At 39.3% G+C, this 20393-nt stretch overlaps 1 protein-coding gene across 11 annotated transcripts in view; it reads left to right on the forward strand.

The window, feature by feature from the left end:
• The window catches only part of CSNK1G1 (casein kinase 1 gamma 1), a 157291-nt gene that overhangs the window by 105857 nt on the left and 31041 nt on the right, over nucleotides 1–20393 (forward strand). For all 11 annotated transcript variants that reach the window (XM_074327582.1, XM_074327585.1, XM_074327581.1 and 8 more), the window contains 5 exons: nucleotides 11037–11188; nucleotides 12523–12757; nucleotides 17774–17859; nucleotides 19704–19788; nucleotides 20053–20201. In XM_074327582.1, coding sequence (XP_074183683.1) covers nucleotides 11037–11188; nucleotides 12523–12757; nucleotides 17774–17859; nucleotides 19704–19788; nucleotides 20053–20201 — 707 coding nt within the window. The remainder of the gene's footprint in view (nucleotides 1–11036; nucleotides 11189–12522; nucleotides 12758–17773; nucleotides 17860–19703; nucleotides 19789–20052; nucleotides 20202–20393) is intronic.

The raw sequence follows: 20393 nt of genomic DNA on the forward strand, positions 1-20393 counted from the left end.
GAGGAATGTTGGCGTTTTTTTTTGGAACGTGATTTTCTTTTTAAAGGTACATATAAAATAACATGGAAGTGTTGGAAAATGGTGTCTAATTATTTGGAAACAAGGAGGCTTTATTGAGAGCTATGAGGCTGAACTTTCAAAAAGAGGTATAATTTACTTGGACACGTTCAAAAAGAAGAGTAAGGAAAGCTGTCCAAGTACAAAATAAGCTCAGATTCAGAGACAGGTATGTGTCTGTTCATGCATTTACTAAAGAGGTCTTCACTGAGCATCCCATTTGGGTTAAGTACTGTTTTAAGGTACACCCTGGGGATTCAGTGGTGAACAAGAAGACTCTGTGTCCCTAGCTTACGTATTTTCTAAGAGGCGACAACCTGTGATTGGCTCCAGATGAACAGAATCGGCAGTTCTGGAGAGTTTAGAGGAAGGAGAGTTGTGGGCTGGAGGGGCTTCTTGGTTGGGGTCGTACAGATTGCCAAGTATAGAACCTTTTTCCTGCTCCACTTTTGTACATAATGCAGCCTCATTTATACCTTTCATAACTCCTTACAGAGCTGAGCCACTAGCTGCGTGCACCTCTCGAGCACCTGAAAGGTGGCCGATCCAGTTGTGCTATGAGTATAAAATACACACTGAATTTCAAAGATGTAGTACCTTCCCAAAAGGATGTAAAATATCTCAATAATTTTTAAATAATTACATGTTGGGATGATGATATTTTGGATATGAGTTAAATAAAATATTAAGCTTATTTCACCTATTTCTTTTTACTTTTAAAATGTGACTTCTAGAAAATTTAAACTTAAATTCATAGTTCTAATTCGTGGCTTGCATTGTATTTGTTAGCTAGTGCTGCTGTAATGCAGCGGTGTGTTCCTAGTGTATGCTGAGGAGAAAATATTTCCTGTGAAACTATTATTGAAGATGCACTGAAGCTATTATAGGTGTATAATACTCAGATTAATCCTTCCTTTTCCTCTTTATTCTTTTGATCTTCTTTTTATTTACTCAGATATCTTTGCCTGTTCAAGTTTATTAATGACCTCTGCCATAATTTTTAGAGACATTTGCTTAACCAGCCAGTGGTTCAGAATTAGAAGGTCTACAGGTGAGACCAAAAGTGTCTTAGTTTTTCTAATTTCAGAGTTGTTACCCTGCTTTTGCCTCTGGGCTTTTAGCTACCTACAGAGTATATGCTTGCTACTCCCTCAGCCTGCAAGATTCACTCTCCCCACTCCAGCCTAATCAGCTCTTACCCAGCCTGTGACCCCTGCTCTGCGAAGCCTTCTCCAGCCCCGTCAGTCAAGGTTAGATGCCCCTCTTTACTGTTACCATAGCATTGTGTTCTCACTTGTGATGTTTGATGAATGGACAAACTGACCGCCAGACACTTGAACTTCATTGAATTTGAAACTGGGAAACAGGGACATTGCAGCACTTATTCCTCAGACTAACTGAAAAATCAGCAAGATAAATGAGTTCACTTTGCTTCCTTGCAAGTCTTGCCTCCTCAGTGATGAGAGTAATAAAGTCATCTTGAATGTTCTATCAGGTCACATCTGTTCTGACTGGAGAGAGATTGGGGTGAAGGCTCAAATGAGAGAAAAAAAAGGCAGGCAGTATCATCTGTTCCACTGGCCAGTTGCTGTTCTGTGGCAAGCCACTTAACCTCTCCTTTCCCATTCGGAAAATGAGGGTGACCCTTGGTGCTTTACTCTCCCAGGGCTCTCTTTATGCTTAAGGAGGGATATTATAGTATTAAGGGAGTTCAATAATAGGGGACACTGTTTCTGTGCTATGATTAGACTGTGTGCCTTAGTGGGCGTTGTTTTGTTTATCAATCAGGAGACTTCTGGGAACAATTTGTTAAATGGGCCCAAAGTTAGTGAAAACGTATGCTTATCCACTTTTCATACTTTCTGTATTAATCTAAGCATATGCCAAGCTGCCTTCTGAATTCCTCATGATGTGTTTAATTTATTAGGCTTCATTCGACAATGGATTCCTTGGTAGTTGTATTAGAAAAATACCACTAATGCACTCCTGATGTAATCTTACCTGTGCTTTTGTAAGGGAAATATTACTCTTTATTTACTTGCGTTCATCATCTATAAACATTATCAATATCTTGTGATTGTCCATTAGGTTCATAGACAGACCGTGTTCTGATGACTCTTTACAAAAATCAGTTCATCTCCTATCAAAGTAATGTGACCCAGTAGTACTTGCTGTCACTGTAGAGGTCCTGGAACTTAGGGCACAGATCGGTACATGAGATGTAGCCAAAAAGCTGGAGACTTGGAGGCAGAAGTTGGGGTTTTAGGTCTTGGCTGTACCCCTCACTGTATGACCTGAGCAAGTCACTTCAGATCAATTACCTTACCTCTAAAATGGGAGTAGTAATACCTGTATGTACTTGTTAGGATTAAATGGGAGAACCTATATAAACACCTCTATAAAAACACTCCATAAACTATAGAACAGTGTATGGCCAATAGACTTTTGTGATAGGGGTATTCTTTGAGTGAAATTTTCTCATTGTAGCATTGAACAAATAATGGGGTGGGAAGGATTCTTCTGCCTTTGAAATATCAGTGACAATTTGGATAAAAAGCTAAATTTCCTCCAAACACACTGTGGCTGGGGCTTTGGGAATAGTGGGTCAAGACAGGTTCTGAAAGCATTTTTAAATACTCCATGGGCTTGGATACTTAAGTAATAGGACGGCAGTACTAAATGTTGAAAATTGGCCCAGGACTTGAAACAGGCCAGGGACCAAAGAGGATTTAGAACTCCAGCAATTTGTCAGTGTGTACTAAAATGTTAAATACTCATACCCCTTGACTCAGCATTTCCTCTTCAGGGAATTTACCCTCAAAACATATTTGCATTCTTGCCCTGAAACGTAGACACAAGGATTTTTTTGCAGTATTGTACACATAATTGTCTAAACACTTTCATTTTCAAGTGATAGAGTTCAAGCTCACTTCAGAGAGAGTGGGTGGGGCAAGAATTTCTTCATTCACGAGACTGAGAAGTCCAGCAATATTCTCACGTCTGGCCAGCCAGATCTAGGACCAACACTGTCCTTGGTCCTCAGGTTACGTGGTGTATTTGTCTGTCTCTCTGTTGCTCTCAACTCTGCTTTCTGTTAGTTTCATTCCCAGACAGGTAGTCTACCTGTTCTCGTGTGGTGGTGCCGGGCAGCTCCAGGCTTACCCCTTCCATTTTAGCAGGCAGGGCAGGAGTGAGGGGAGGGGGGTTACTTCTCTCCTCCAGTTCCACAGGAGTCCTGGAGTTGACTGTCATTGTACTGAGATTAGCCAAGCACCCATCTTTGACCCAATTCCCCAGGGCAGGGGGATAGAATACTCTGATGAACCTGGCTTGAGTCATATCCTTGGGGTGGCAGTGGGAAATGAGTTGAATCACTTTACCCACATCAAGTAACACCGAGGAAATGGTGCTTTTCCACTGGAAGAGGAAGGTGTTTTTATCAAAAGAAGGAAGAAGGATGCAAGCCGGGCAAAAACAATAGCTGTTCACTATAATATCTATTTCTAATAACAAATATATGGATACAACCTAAATGTCCTGGTACAGGAAAACTTAAACAAATATGATTCATCATAGAAAGGGATACCATGTAGTATATCCATGTGTTGACAAGAATAAACGTCCACTACATAGTATTAAATTAAAAATGAAGCTGCAGAAAAAGATTCTTAGTTATGCATATGTGTTGTATGATCTGTTGTTATGGATATGGATACTTTTTCTTCATATATTTCTGTACTGCTTTTAGTTTGCTGTTATGTTTGTTGGAAATGAGTATATATCACTTTTATAATTTAAATAGGTAATACACCAGGTGGCGTCTGTTCCAGACCAATGACTGGAATTCACAGAGCTCAAGAGCTACAGAGAGATGGACACATGATAGGAAATCTGGGAAGACAGTGTACATGGAGCTGATACAACACAGATGGGAACCACGGCGTGGCTAGAACAGGTTACGCTGCCTGTGTAGTAGGGATGGGAGGTTTACATCTCGGAAGAGTGACAGAGAATTGCTGGAAAAAGTAAATGTTAACTTAAAAGGCATGTGGTTTGGAAGAGGTAGGATAGGGAATAACTTTGGCAACCACATGTATGAAAGGGAAGAAGAACAGAGGCAGAGAATCAGTATAAAGAAGAGAGAATCAGTGTAAAAGCAGAGAATTAGCTCAGTGTAAAGAAGAGAGCAGCGAGTCTGCAGTTGAGAGAGCTGGTTCTGTTATTTGGGCAACTCTGTTACCTAAGTAAGGTCAGGCCCCATCTCTCAGGGTCTCTGTCTCCTACGTAAAATGGACTTATTACTAGGATTTCCCTTTTTCTTCATGGGATGACTAAGATTTAAGTAAGAAAAGAAGAGGGCTACTTATGTAATATAAAGACCACATAATTCCAAGTTCGCTAGGACCAAAATAAAGAGTTTGTTTACATATAAATGGAGGGGGTGAAGAAAAAGAAAGGTGTCATTAGACTCCTTTGCAGATTAGATGACTTAGATGACTAATTTTGTTAGTCATTTAACCTATTTGGATTGGCAGGTGGCTTTTTGAGAGCAGGGAAGACATTTACATTTGTTTGTGTGTAACTTTCACTGCTGTTAACTTAAATGAGTAATTCTACGTAGTTCATCTACATATGGGAACAGCAAGATGAAACTGCAGATACCATAACTACCATCATGGAAGAAAACACAGGATAAAGTCAGTGTAGAACTACAACTCTGAATTATGTGCAATCTTCTTACTGGGACTTGCCCAACAGAACTTTTTTTTTTTTTTTTTTCAGTCATTCCCATGGAATTCAAACAAGAACTACTCAGAAATATCAACTGTGTTAGCATTCCCTGCTCATTTAAAATCTGATTAATTTGTTTTGCTCTGTATTACGTGTGTGAGCATTTAGAGGCGAGCCTTGTACATTCCAAATAGAAAACTCAAGTGGCGTTTCACTGAGCTGTGTTCGTTTGTTTATTTGTTTAATTTGTGCTTATTCTACCCTTATCTACCATATGCTTGGACCAGTGCTAGCTTGTCACGGACACACAAACTTACTTAACACGTTGTAGTTGCAGCCTTCAGACAGCCTTCTGGTGGTGACAGGCAAGATAGACACGTGGACGGGGAAAGTGTAACAGGAGTGGGGCAGGATTGTCAGAAAGGGGCTCACTGTACTTGGGAGTGACCTCTTTTTTTTCTTCTCATTCCTTCTAAATGCTTGCTAGAATTTCCTTGACTTTTTATTGTTCAGATGTTTGTAAAGAAGAATTGGGCATCTCTTAGCTTTTGAAATTCTGTCTTCATAACTTAATCACAGGAATTGCCCTTCTGAGGAAAGTGGAAAGCTTTCAGAGACGGTGTTTTTATCCCTTAAATTTACCAGTTCTGAGCTGAGTGTGTCTTTTTGGAAAGAGAAAGAATCCCCCATCCCCAGCCCACCCCCCCACCCCCATTACACAAAATACTTTTTAAATAGTGTTTATCTTACGTGCTATCTACTACAGAAGGAATCTGTCCTCCTATCTTGAGCTTTCTTTCTTGACTCCTTTGGATAAATAAAACTTTGAACCTTCTTTGAGGCACTTGGTAATTATGTGTGTGATAGAGAAACTGGAAAAGGTCAGTTTCTGTGTCTCACTGCACTTGCCTTTCCTTGCCTCCTCTTCCCCCACCACACAAATGTGAGCTTATGTTAGCAGCAGATATGTCTAGAGATACTCCAGTTCCCAAGAGACCTGTGAATAAGATGATTGTAAAACATTTTTCATTATAGGACAGACAACGTTATCCTGATGCTTTAATTCTGGGTCTGGCTGTTTTTGTTATTAAACCAGCATGTTGAGTATATTCATATGTTGAACTGGTTCATATTGCAAAGAGGCATTTTTCAGAGTCAGAAAAATGAAAGGGATTCTGTTCTTAAAAGAGAAACACATGTATTGTCTTGTCTTTGTAATAATGCATTGTTTTGTAGTTATTTCCTGAGTTTTAAAAGCACTGCTTTCATTTTCCACTTTCAGTTCTTCCTATGAAATATCGACCTGTTTATCTGCCTATTCTTTCTTTTTTGTTAAGTGGCTTTATTTAATATTATTGATGATAATTCCCCATATGTAAATAATTCCCTGATTCTCTCAAACAATAAAGAACATTCAGTAGTTGGAAGCCACTACCATTGATGGGACCAAGGACAGTTTAATTCTGGAGAAAAATTATTGTATTCTCTTTACAAATTAAAAAACTGTATAAACAGATAAAAGAAGTGAATTGCCAAGGTCATTATGCCCTTAAAGGTTTTCTCCGGCCCTGACTTTAGAAGACAGTGATCACCGAGCTATGCTTATTTTTTCATAGAGTATTTTCATATAGATGTTATTTTTTATATCTAGATATTAATGTAGGTATGGGACTTTGAAATTGCTTCACAGCTAGGTAATTTAGTTTTTCAAAAAGATGAAAGGCTAATTATTAGGCAATAATGTGATCAAATTACCAAAAGCTTCAAGGTGGTTCTATTTCAGTTCTCAGCCTGATGTGCGTTTAAAAATATCTCTACTTAGAGTAGTTACTGTTCATAATGCATTATGGAATCTTTTTAGGTAACAGCTCGGATGATAAAGAAGCCATTATCCTTGATTTTGTGTGTTTAACCCAAGTTAAATTTATGCCAGACTGAAACTTAGCTGTAGTGATGAGCACCTCACTTCCTTCTGTGCAACTTGCTCTGTGTGTGTCACATGTCCAGCAGGGTTTATAAGAACATGTTATTGGTGGGTGGAAAAGCTGTTTCATGCTACCCTATGAAAATGTACAAGGTAACATGTGCAATGTATATATAAACTTGCAGTTTTGGTTTGTAAGAGATGGAACCTGTAGCTAAATGAAATCTATTGGAAAGCCTTTAGAAAAGGAAAATTCCGGATTCACTTCTTTAATTTCTAGGCTTTTATGCAGCTGACCAAGTAAGGAGGGAGACCTCACTAGTGCTTCATTTCCATCACAGATGAGAGATTAGAAAACTACCTTGGTTTCTGAAATACCACGGATCAGAGAATTCAGTGCATGTCCGCCTTTCCTACCTCTCCCACTTCATTTCCAGTATCTCATGTTTACGTGCAGGAAGTACCTTGTTTACCATGTGTGTAGCTTGTGTTGTATTTAAGGCTTTGCCCTCATACCCAGTCTTACTAAAGGATTTCACAGCATAATGTGGATTAATTGTAATTTTCTGAAGCAATGGAATTAGAGATGGCAAAAGAAGAATAAAATGTAAAACACAGGGTTTCTCATGTAAATGAAGCCCAGGTGATAAAAAATTATTTGTGGTAATCTGTGACCAAAAAGACAAGACTTTCTCAGTGCGCTTCTCTGTGTCTTTCACCACCAGCACTGGCCAGTTAATGGGCAGTCATGCAAGAAACTAGGCACAGAATGGAACTTGCGTGGGCATCTTTCTGTACAAGTAGTTCTAACAAATTATGGCTACATCTCCCAAAGAGACTTTTATACTCAGCAGTACATTTTCTGTAATATCTAAGAAGCTCTAAACAAGTCTTTTAAATAGCCTTAAAATGATTCCCTTCAAAAGGTATTGAGTCTAATATTTCTGATGTAACGGAACTTCTGAAAGCGACTGCTCTGTCAATGTTTTCTGAGTCCTCATATATTTTTAGTCATAAAACAAAGAAATGCCTTTTATTTTTACCCTCTAGACACAGAGTTTTCCAGCTGAGGTTGCACTTCAGAATCACCTGTGGATCTGTGCTTACATCCACTACCAGAAATTTTGGTTTAGTAAGTTTGAAGGGAAGTCACTGCATCTGTTTTTTTCAAGTTTTAGAGATGTTTCCAACTGACACACTTCTAGTTGAGTACCGCTCCCTGCTTACATTTGTACGTGTACCACACACATTCTATGTGACATGGAGGCGAGTTTCTTTCATGCTGGTTCTATGGCTTTACAAAGAGGAACTAGAAGGAGATCTCAGCTGTGGTCAGAATTTTGGATTTAAAACGGAACTATTCTAAACCTCTCTTCTTTACAGAATTGGTAGCAGAACCAACCAAATACTAGATCCAAGACTCTGACTTGAGCTCTTTTCATACTAGCATCTTGGACCTAGTCCATCTTTGAGAAAAGCTTTAAAGCCACGCAGTAATTGAGAAGTTGTCTTGAGTATCCCAAATCCTGACAGAGTATTGTGAGGTCTCAGGGTATTTAATAACAGGAGCAATCATGCAGCCAGCAGGAACTTCTCCCATCTCTGAAGTTAAAGGCAGGGCTTACGAGTAATATAACTCACAGTTAGAAATTATAGACATCACCCAGAATGCTTTTGTGACTTCTTTGTAAACATGGACATTTCTAACAAGAGATACCTAGGTTTGGCACTAAAGACTGTCAAGAACAGGATGTTCATTTGTCTCATTTAAACTGTTCCTTAAATATTGGCAGCAAGTCTAGGAAGTTATACTAATATTATATTTCTAAGCAGGCCTGACTTTTAGCTTTACTTCAGAGGAGGATGTTGTACCCAGATTTGCAGTTTAACCGACTAAAGGAATAAATTGCTTATTAATTAGTATTAGATTTAGCTGTAAAAAAAAATCCAAATAACAGTAGTTAAGTCAAGGCAAAGATTGATTTTTATTTTGGATTAAAAAAGTCCAGAGGGAAGGGAAGTCCAACATTGGTGTGGTTACTTCATAGCCATCAGGTACTCGGGTTCTTCTGTTGTTGTTTCATCCATTCTTGGCACTATCTTACATCCTGCAGGCGTCTGATGGTGCTGTTAGGTTGGTGCAAAAGTTATTGCGGTTTTTGCAATTATTTTTAACCTTTTAAACTGCAGTTACCAACATATATAGATGGCTTCTGGAGCTTCAGCCATCATCAAAGGGGCATAGCTCCAACTTGAGTCATCTCCCTTGAAAGAGCTTTTTTAGAACCATCCCATCCATGATTTCTGCTTCCATCTCACTTGTTATTCCTATTATCAAGGGAGGCTGGAAAGTTATAACTGGGCAGGTTGCTATTCACTATAATTAGAAGTTCTATTATTAAGAAAGAAGGAAGAGTGGATATTAGGCAGGCAAACAACAGATTTGCCTCAACCTGTTTTGAAGAATATAATACTTATACTAGAAAAATCAAATTTTAGTGACATCAAAAACTATTACATAGGATATAAATGTAAAAGATCCCAAGCTACAATTACCATGTGTCTGATTAATAAAAACAATGAATCTCCACGATAGTGTTCTACTTCGGATTCCTCAGCTGGACTCGCTGGGAACAGCTGTTAGGTTTTACATATTTTAAATACACTGAAAAATGAGTTCTTCAAAACAACAGGGGTTGGGGGAAAGACATTTCAAATTAAATTCTGTTTCCTTTTGGAGATAGGGACAATCAAAATAACCACAAGGACAGTTCAATGGATATTTATGGAACTAGCAGGAACAGAGTATACTATATTAGATGATTTGAGCTAGGAATGAACTTATTAAAACACTCAAGTTGTTTAGTCTTTAGCTGGAACAAGATAGCCTGATGCAGCACATGAAACAGGTAAACACGTATCGTAGCAATGAATCATACCAACTCCACACATGCAAGACCTGTCCTGGAGAGAATGATTGGCACCTTGGGTTATTAGGTGGCGCATATTGTCTTCGTCCATTCAAGCTGCTATAACAAAATACCACAAACTGGATGGCTTATAAGCACAGAAATTTATTTCTCACAGTTCCAGAGGCTGGAAGTCCAAGATCTGGGCACCAGCACGGTCGGGTTCTGATGAAGGCTCCCTTCTGGGTTGTAGACGACTGACTTCCTACTGTGTCCTCACATGGTGGAAGTTTTCGGGGGGGGGGGGGGCTAATCTCTTTCATGAGGGCTCTGCCTCATGACCTAACGCCTCGCAAAGGCCCCAAGTCTTAAAACACATTAGACCTTAGGTTTCAACTTTGGGGGTGGGGGGTGCAAACATTCAGGTCATAGCAGATATAATGACCTCTGCCTGTATCTTAGCTGTACAAATAAAAAGAGATACGAAGATGCCGAGAATTTTGTTTTCTAAAAAACTTGTAAGCAGTAATCTGCAGCATATACAGCTGTAAACCATGGTATACATTATTGTGTAAGATGGAAGTGTTTCTGCTCTATGACACCAGGTTTTTTTCAATGTTCTGAGTGCCTCATTTGTCACATTTACTGAGTGCCTCATATTTACAGTACATTTTAAGGAGGAAATTCATTCACAAGTTGCCACTTTGGTGAGAAAGTCTAGATTTTGGTTTCTTATAGCTATGAATTTCAAATCTGGGGGAAACCCAGACTTGTATTTTTTCCCCCTATTTCTTTCATAATTACTTATCAGTAACCAAACCCTATCTGTTGACTTTGCTCCAGTTAATAGAAAACAGGAAACTACCAAGACTCGCTGTGAGAAGAGGCCAGGCTGCACCCTCTGTGACCTCACCCCTGCAGACTGAGTTGTCCTTGGGGCAGCAGCTGCCAACAGCTCCATGTGTGGCTTTGGCAGTAAGCATAGGAAGTGCAAATGAAACCAGAGAATGCAACAGGGTCTGTTAGCCTGGCCTTTTGAGCTCAGTGAGAGCTGTCTTTTGAACCGTTAATAACCATGCGCTCTTGGGCATCCTTGGGGGGAAATAGTTTACACTCTGACCCAGTGATGAATCAGGGACCATTCTCTGTCTTACATAGCAATGGAAATGTCTTTGACACTCTGGTATGAAATAACTGCTTATTTGAACCTACTGTGAAAGGACTTAGCCTTTCCCACTCATCATTAGTTCCCTTTGAAGCTGTTGTGCTCAGTTTAAGTTCTCCAGGAGGGACTAGGAAGGAAAATGGAAATCTCACAAACTGTACTTTCTTTACATCTACTCAGTGCTGCTGCGACTATCTCATCTTTTGGTTTTTGTTCCCCCATTCGCACCCCATTTCCCCTCTGCTTTCAGGTGAAGGTCTCCCACAGGTGTATTACTTTGGACCATGTGGGAAGTACAATGCGATGGTGCTGGAGCTCCTCGGGCCTAGCTTGGAGGACTTGTTTGACCTCTGTGACCGGACTTTTACTCTGAAGACTGTGTTAATGATAGCCATCCAGTTGGTAAGTTGGCATTGCTATTCTGCAGGAGGACAGGTGGGTCCTGCAGCCACATCCTTGTGTCCCTTTTGGTGGTTTACCAGCTGTAGTGACACCGAGTGAATGCACACTCATAGGCTTGATAGTGTTCTTAGGAAGCTGACCAGGGCAACAGGGGCCAATCCAGATAAGTCCACTGCCTCTGCCCTTTGCTCTGTTTTAAGAGTTTGCACCTCAGAGCAATACCCTGCCCTTAGCTGAAGTGGAAGTATATCATTTAGATTAGGGAAAAAGAAGATGACTAGGGGAAGTTGTACAAATGCAAGTAATTTCTTAGATGTTTTATTTATAGATTTTAAACACATGCCTGTTAGGTTTTGTCACGTCCTCCCTCTCCCTTTTCTGTTGCATCCAAGAAAAGATTGGAAATGTAACCCACTGCCCTGACAATCAGATTCCAAAATTGTGTGACCAAGAACCCTCCTTAATTCTCTGGCCTCCAGTTCTCAAACTGACATAGCTGAAGAGGCAGCTCTCTCAGCGCCTGCCAAATTGCATATCATTACCAGTTTAAGGAGCAGTTAAGACAGTTCCTTTGAGAAGCTTGTCAGCCTCTGGAAAGAATGCGAATGCATTTTTATTGGTCTGACGTGATGATGTAGGTCTAACCCACTTTACATCAAAAACTTGGAAATGCTGAAAAATTGACCTTGACTTCTTAGTCTAAAATTCAAATGTCTGAGCTTCCCTTTCTAGACTGAATAAGTAGAAAAGCTTTGTAGATAGAAATGAACTTAATGAACTTTGAAATAATGTTGATTATTATTTTGGACTGTTTTTACATTCACATATAAACTGCACTCCTAGCTCTGTTGATAATTAACTCTTTGATATCAGTCCAGTGTTAACTTTTCTGGGCCTCACTTCCCTCGTTTCTGCAACAAAGAGCTGGACTGGGGTGAATGTGGCAGTGGCACCTGTGTTCAAAGGCAGCCAGCATATTCCGATACCCTGTCTGGGAATGCTTCTTGCCTCCCAAATGCTTACTCTCTGAAGTAGAATAAGAACACCTAATACTATTCATCATTTGCAAATTGTAACATGAGGTAAAACTGTATATTATCATCTTAGCTGAACTGTACTATCCCACTCTTTATTGTGATATTTGTTGTGTATATGTTCATATCAGAAAATGTTGTCTTGTTTACAAGAGTAAAGTGACTAGGTAGTGAAGAAGAAATGAGTTTTTTATTTTCATTTCAGTAATTAAAACCTTGGGCTGATAAAAGAAAATGTTTTGATGTATTTTTTCAGTAGACTTCATTGGAGAATTTCCATCATTGTGTTTTTCTTTTCAGCTTTCTCGAATGGAATATGTGCACTCAAAGAATCTCATTTACCGAGATGTCAAGCCAGAGAACTTCCTGATTGGCCGGCAAGGCAATAAGAAAGAACATGTTATACACATTATAGACTTTGGACTGGCCAAGGAATACATTGACCCTGAAACCAAAAAACATATACCTTATAGGGAGCACAAAAGTTTAACTGGAACTGCAAGATACATGTCTATCAACACGCATCTTGGCAAAGGTGTGTTTATTTTCTGCTCCTTGGAAGGGGCAGGTCGTTAAAACAGCCTTTTGTTCTAATAACACTTTTGTCCCCATTCTGCATTACAACCTGTGATTCTTACTGCTTCACAGGTAAGTGATGTTTATACTTGAGAACTTATGATGGTAAGTTAGTGACTTTCCTGAGTATTCTGTTAACAATTTAAGGATTTTAATTCTTTATACAGTTGACCCTTGAATAACAGTTTTGAACTACACGGATCCGTTTACAGATTTTTTTCAATGAATACTATAAATACTTTTTCTTTATGATTTTGTAAACATTTTCTTTCCTCTAGTTTATTGTGAGAATACATATATATATATGTGTGTATATATATATATATATATATATATGTATATAATACATATAACGTACAAAATACATGTTAATTGGCTGTAGGCTATTAGTTATGTTTGGCAGAGTCAGAAGTTATATGTGGGTTTTCAACGGTGCAGGCGGTCGGCACCCCAAACCCCCGTGTTGTTCAAAGGTCGACTATACTGTGTTTCCAAATTCTTAATTTCTTAGCAGTGTAGGTACTTGAATTAGTGTATTAAAGTCATAGCATTTTATTTAATTTGATACAAATAACCTTATAGGACATCAGGCTAATACCTGTTGGGGAGGGAGCATTTCCATGAAAAACGGGCTAGGCTGCTGGTCACTGTGCGCAGTTCCATGATAGTTCTTCAAGGAAGAGCCTACGTCTTATTCAGTGAAAATATATTTGCTTTTCCATGAGTCTTGCATTTTATTCAGGATTGACTGTGTGTACAAATACTGCAGAAGCTCCGATCAAGGCAGAAGGCCTTACTTGTTAGAGGAACTAGTTCAGGAGAGAGAAGCCTTAAGAACAGTGGAAGGCAAAGTAGGCAGGGTCCTCGGCCCCTCACCAGCATCTCCAGTAAAACTTCCCTTTTTATCTGTTTATATGTTGGTCTTTCATGGAAGATTCTATTTGGAGTAGTTTCCAAGGTGATTGAAAAAATATGTTTGAAAGATACCATCTACATTCTGTAAGCAGAATATCAGGTTCCATAATCCTAGACATAGTTGATTACATCAGGTGTTTGAATATTAATCAACTTGTACACTAGTAAGTATTTTAAAGACTAAAATCAACAGCTACGAAGTTGCTTCATGGAGTAAACTGCACAGGTATTCAGATGATGATTCTAGTATTAGTGAAGAGTAAAAACGACTTTACAAAGTAGTGTGGTACAGCTTGAGTTGAAATCATGAATGCTGTCAGAATGTTGTCAATAACAACATGGAAATCCTCACTTAACTAAATGTAACACTTTAAAATTAGATTAGAAGCTCCTCTGCTACGTATTATCATTGTCACTTTTATCTGTAAAATGAGAGTAATATTTCACAAGGATGTTTTGAGGATTGAAGGGGTAACATATAACACAGGTCTCGCATAGTGCTCCGTGTTCCTTTTTACTTCCCTTTTACAAGGAGACAGCCTGTGTTGTAAAGCCATAATTGCTTGGTTTAACTGACAGACTCTAGAAATTGTTCTTCCAAGTGCCTACTTCCTGGGCTCATTAATTCGTGTTCTAATTTTATTGTTCTTGTCAGGAAAAACAAGGACAGACAGGGATGGTTATCCGCGTTGTTTTTGTAAAAGGTACAATGTAATCATTAAGAAAAAGGGATACAAATCTTACCTCTTTCGCTTAAAGCTATGTGATTTTGATCCAATAACCTTCCTCCCTCAGCCTCAGTTACCTCATCTATGAAATGGGCACAAACCTTATATCAGAGGGTTCTGTGACATAATGCATCTAAAATGTTTAGTATAGTGCCTGGCTCTATAGTAAAGACTCTATAATAATAATTATCATTTATTCAACAAAATGTTTTAAGCATCTACTGTTGTCAGACTGAGTTCCTTCATCTCTTAGTGTGGGTCGCCATTTCTGATGGAACTTTGAGTTTATATCCAAACTTGGACTTCCTAGTTCCAGAGTTTTTCAGGTCAGATCCAACCTGTCACAATATTTTGTCAGTATTAGAGAGAAGACATACAGATGGTTGTCACATGTCCTTTAAACTCTGGCCAGAGTCTCAAACCAGCGAAGTTTACGTAGGAACTCTAATCCTATTGGTTTTTAAATATGTAGCATCCTTTATGTTGTAATGAAGAAAAAGGGAAGTGTATCTTCAAATAACTTGGAAAGAATTGCCTATTAATTTTGCGAGGGAAGAGAACAAGGGAAGATGTCTCCTAAGCCCGACATTACCACATCCAGTTAGCCACCTTCCCCCACTGATTAAGACAACCCGTTAAGTGTTCTTTCATGGTTGAAGTTAGGGTGAGAGCACTGGGTTACCTAGCCCCTTTACTATTAATACAACAAAATATATTTGACCCAAACTCAAGGATGTGATATATGTAAACCATGCATGTCTTTCTAATTGGTTGAGAGCAAACCTATATGGTGGAGAAGAATTTTGTGTCCTACTGGTCTCATTGGTGTTGAAACCTACCTTCTTTGAAAGTGAAAATGTCTTGCATGATGAATAAACAAGGGTATGTGGAAATACTGACTTTGATGAATGTGGAATGTTCAAAGAAATACGAAATAAAGCATGGCTCTGGTTTTCACCCTGTTTTTTTCTTAAAAAGGCCTTAAATGGATTACATTATCATGGGTTAGTGTAGAGCTGGCTGGAAAACAACTTTTCAGACTATCTAAATCAACCACTTTATTTTCAGATAAGGAAACTTAGGCCCAAAGTAGATGACTTGGCCATGCTTAATTTCACATAGATTAAATTAATGGAAAGGATGGGCCAAGATCTAGATGACCTGACTCTAGAACCACTGTTATCCCATATTTCACAGCTATTTTTCATGGTTCTCAGTATTTGAAAGTTACTTTATTAATTATTCCTGTGGGCTTAAATGCGTTTACATACACACACACACACACACACACACACACACACATTTTTTGTTTCTTTCTAAATTTCATTTTATAATTGGCTTTGCTCTGAAGAGAGAAGTTGGCCTTTTTTCCTGCAGGGCTGATCAATATTGAAAATGTGGGAAATGTCGCCCTCTAGTTCTCAACTTACTAAATTGCAACCATTTGTCCAGTGAATTTTTTATTACTGAGGGGCCTCCTTACAGGAAGTGAATATAAAAATGGAGAGGTGATGAGTAGGTGTGATGCAGTGTGAGAACGTGCAAGGTGGTTTCTCTGTCTGCCCTGCTTTGTTGGAGGCCTCAGTTCACCTTGCTTGTTCTTTCTTTTTTTTGTGTAACTTGAAGCTCTGTTAACAAACTGTTTTTGTCTAATGACTTTGTTTTCAGTTATGTATAAAATTTATTGCATCCTTTAGGCAAGCTATGTAGACAAAAGCTTCTGGTCTTCCTGTTCGATTTTATTCTTTTTAAGATTATATCAACTGATGTGCATCAACTAATTTTAGGTTATTTACATATTTTGTCAGGGTGCCTCCCCTTCCCATTGGTGACCACTTTTTCAAAAATCTACTTAGGTGGCAATTTAGAAAGTTGCCTTTTTGTTCATCTACCCAGTAGAGTACTTTTCACTCTTTTTCATGCAAATTGCCTAAAATTCGTGGCCACAGTTAAACCACGTTGTGCTTTTGTATTTTGAGTTGGCTAAATAGCTTTCCCTGCCTCCTTGATTCTCTTTGACTTTACTTTCTACACAATGAAAGCACAGCCAAGTTTAAGGTAGCCCTTAGTCTTCTGTAATTTCTTTCGATAAAGGCCTAAGCTTGATTTGGAAAAATAAACATAAAATGCCTGAAATGAACCATAATTGGCAAATCAGAAATGGAGGCATGTACTAATTATGTTCAGTCTGACAACCAAAGGAGATATAGGGTGTTACTCTGCAGTCATTACCATTTTAATCTTTCCAATTGAAAGAAAGAAAAACCCAGCAACTTGTTTTATATGATAAGCTCCCAGAATGCAGGGATCCTTATTTATTTATTTATTTTTATTTCTATTGAGGAATATTGGGGAACAGTGTGTTCTTCCAGGGCCCATCAACTCCAAGTCAAGTCATTGCCCTTCAGTCTAATTGTGAGGGCACAGCTCAGCTCTAAGTCCAGTTACCGTTTTCAGTCTTAGTTGCAGAGGGCGCAGTCCACCATCCTATGTGGGAATGGAATCGGCAACCTTGTTATTAAGAGATCACGCTCTAAGCAACTGAACCATCCGGCTGCCCCACCAGCAGCTCAGCCACAGCTCGTTGTCTTCAATCTAGCTGTGAAGGGCACAGCTCACTGGCCCATGTGGGAATCAAACCGGCAATCCTGTTGTTAAGAGCTCACCATAGGCCGCCCCCAGGGATCCTGTTTTATGTGCCCATAAAGGGCACCTTAGTAATAAATTTAAATTTTTTCTTAAGGTGGCCTTGGAACCTGGTACACATACAATGGAGCTGAGAGATTGTGCGTTGATGTTTACTTATATCAAATCAAGTTTTGAAAATAGTTTTTTATTAATTTTTTATGACAAATAAAAAGCACTAATGCATATGTGCTAGGCATTCTGCAGCTTGAGTCTTCACAGGCTTTTCCAGAATGGACTGTTTGAACAGCTTCAGCTGCTTGATCTGCTTCCCACTTTCCCTGATGGTAACCAAGGGTAATTGTAGCTCATATACTGAAAATAATTATTTCATTTAAATTAATCTTACTTTCGGGAAGGTGACCGCATTGAGTGAGGGGTGGTTACTCACCGTTTAGTGATTTGGACTTGGTTTTAGTTTAGGATTTGCTCTTTTCACTTGATATTTACTTGTCAGTGACAGATCTAAGCAAAGGTGGTACACATTGTTTTTTGGTTTTGACCTAAAATACTATCCCTGGTTTAGGCATACAAAGAATTAGTAAACCTTTCCAGAGCAGAAGGGTTTCTAAAGGGACTGCTTGGTTTTGAGCCCCTTTCTGCTTTAATAACTGCAAATGTAATGTGTGATCTATCTTCCCTTTTAGAGCAAAGCCGGCGGGATGATTTGGAAGCCCTAGGCCATATGTTCATGTATTTCCTTCGAGGCAGCCTGCCCTGGCAAGGACTCAAGGTATCCTTGAAAGTGCTCAGTGGAGGGCTTTGTTTCAATACTCAGTTGTCAGTGAAGGGGTGGCTGACTTGATGTCTGCGAGAAGCACAATGAGGAAGATTGGCTACAGAGATGAGAAGCAGTGACCAATTACACTAGTCTATATTGTAAATGCTCCCCTGGGCTTTGGAAGCTCTGTTTTGTTCACATTAGTCTTCTTCCCCTTCTGAATCCTTCTTCCGTGTTTTGGGATTTTCCATAATCTCTTCCCTCATTCCCTCCTAGCCTTGCCAGTACTACTTTTCCTGTCTATATTCCTCCTCCATTACCATTATGCAGCAGGATGAGTGTTCCCAGTGTGTTGGGGAATTTCTGGAACAAATTGATGTCAGCAGCTGCTACACATTTTAGCAGCAAGGCCAGCAGGGCTGGTGTGCCCCTAAAGGGAAGCAGAAAATATTTGTCATCCTGCATAGGCTAAGCGCCCACCTGAACTAAAATGAAAATCCAGGTTTAACACTGCTGTTCAAGGGTTTTATTGGAAAAATGCCTATACGGACAATAACCATTCCTTGTGAGACATGCAGTTTAAAATAGCCTTCTTTAGGTAGGTGTCACTGCAGTACATTTGTGTTAACGTTAACTATTAATTATAACTATTGTAATTACTCTCTGCCTCTGGCTATAGATTAGGAAATAATAAGCTTCTAACCCATTCTAAGTCCCATTAGATAGTTCAGTGTGAGACATATTTTTGAGTTGTAATTTATTTCAACATGTTATTGCGGAAAGAAGCTTAAGCAGTATCTTTGGGTACTCCTACACCCCCTGCCCCTCCAGAAGGGCAAAATGATTGATTTTGCTGTGCTCTGTAGGACATTGTCCTGAAAAGTAAGGCTTCTACCCCTTCCCTTTGGAAAGATTTTCTTTCCCCTTAAATTCCTCTCTTAACATCTCCTCAGTTGTCTTCTCCTGGTCATACATATCTCCTCATTGATACTGACAGTTGTCAAATAGTTTCCTATCATATTTGCTCGTGGTACAGCCAAACAGTGCATTCGTGTATGTATTATTAATTGCTTGAAACTTCTTCACAGTCCGTGAATCATTTTTGTCGTAGTTGAAGACATAAAATTTCTCCAGCTTACTCTAGCACATTATTGTTTAAAGCTGGTGCAGCAGGCCCGCTCTGCCGCACGGTGATCCCTTGAGGTCACATGGTCCAAGCTCCAGAAGCCCTTTGTCTACCATCCTGAGCAAACCACACTTGGCTGCTTTGAGCCACTGACACACATCAAACCTGTCTGTCAGCCATGCCTGTATCATAGATAACATTTCTCCCTCTGGAACCACATTGGGGAAAGGCGTTTTTTCCCTACTTTTTGTTCTTTTTTTAAAAATTCAATTTCATGATAAGTACGCTGTGGAGCCACCTATCTTATCTGGCCCCACTTAGATTAGCAATATTTTCAATCTTATCATAGAGCTGATCTCAGAAGGGGAAAGCTGAATCACTTTTGAACCCCAGTGGCCACAAGAGATTACTAAGCTTCTGCAATTTTGAAAATATTGCTATGTGAGTTTTGTTTTCCTCCTAGCCACTCGTCACATTACGTTTGATGATGTTTATCTGAGACTACTAAATATATTTGCGAGTAAAACTTTCCAGAGCAGAGCAGATGTTTTGTACATATCTAAATACATCATCTCTATTATATTTCTAATTTGTTAGTGCTAGAAAAACAATTGAGACTGTCTAACTAAAGTCCTGCCAGTTTGAGTGAAACAGCCATTGTATCCCCAAATACACTGGACCTCCCATACTTAGCACCCATTTCCAACTAACGTCTCTTTACTCTCTATAGGCTGATACATTAAAAGAGAGATATCAAAAAATTGGTGACACCAAAAGGAACACTCCCATTGAAGCGCTCTGTGAAAACTTTCCAGGTAGGATGCTAAAAGGACACTCTAGCCAATGTGACTAAAGCTTTATAGCAGGTGAAGACTGACTTGGTATCTCTAGATAAAGGTCCAGAAAACTTCCATTTTCTTTATTGTTATTTAGACTAAGATAGGTTTTGTCACTTCCATTAGGTCCACAAAGAAAACTCCCGTGTCACATAGTCTGTACTATTCCTTGCATGGCCCAGAGCTTCTCCCCATGGGAAGCATTCAGCTAATGAGCATGGCTTCTCTCCTCTTCCCTCACAGAGGAGATGGCAACCTACCTGCGGTATGTCAGACGATTAGACTTCTTTGAAAAACCTGACTATGAGTATTTACGGACCCTCTTCACTGACCTCTTTGAAAGGAAAGGCTACACCTTTGACTACGCCTACGACTGGGTCGGGAGGCCTATTGTGAGTATCCTCTTTGTACTGCTCACCTCACGCCAGCACTACCTCACCCCTTTGCTTGTCAGACTTTCTGCTTAGATCGATGGAAAACCATTCCTCTGACTGTAGACTTTACATTTACCAGCCTTTTCAGGGTGATGCCATCGATTGCTCTTACTAGAGTCAGGCAATAGGAGTAACTCCCTTTACATTTTT

This window comes from Rhinolophus sinicus, linkage group LG03 (assembly GCF_036562045.2).
Source record: "Rhinolophus sinicus isolate RSC01 linkage group LG03, ASM3656204v1, whole genome shotgun sequence".
In the NCBI taxonomy this organism is placed as follows: Eukaryota; Metazoa; Chordata; class Mammalia; order Chiroptera; family Rhinolophidae; genus Rhinolophus; species Rhinolophus sinicus.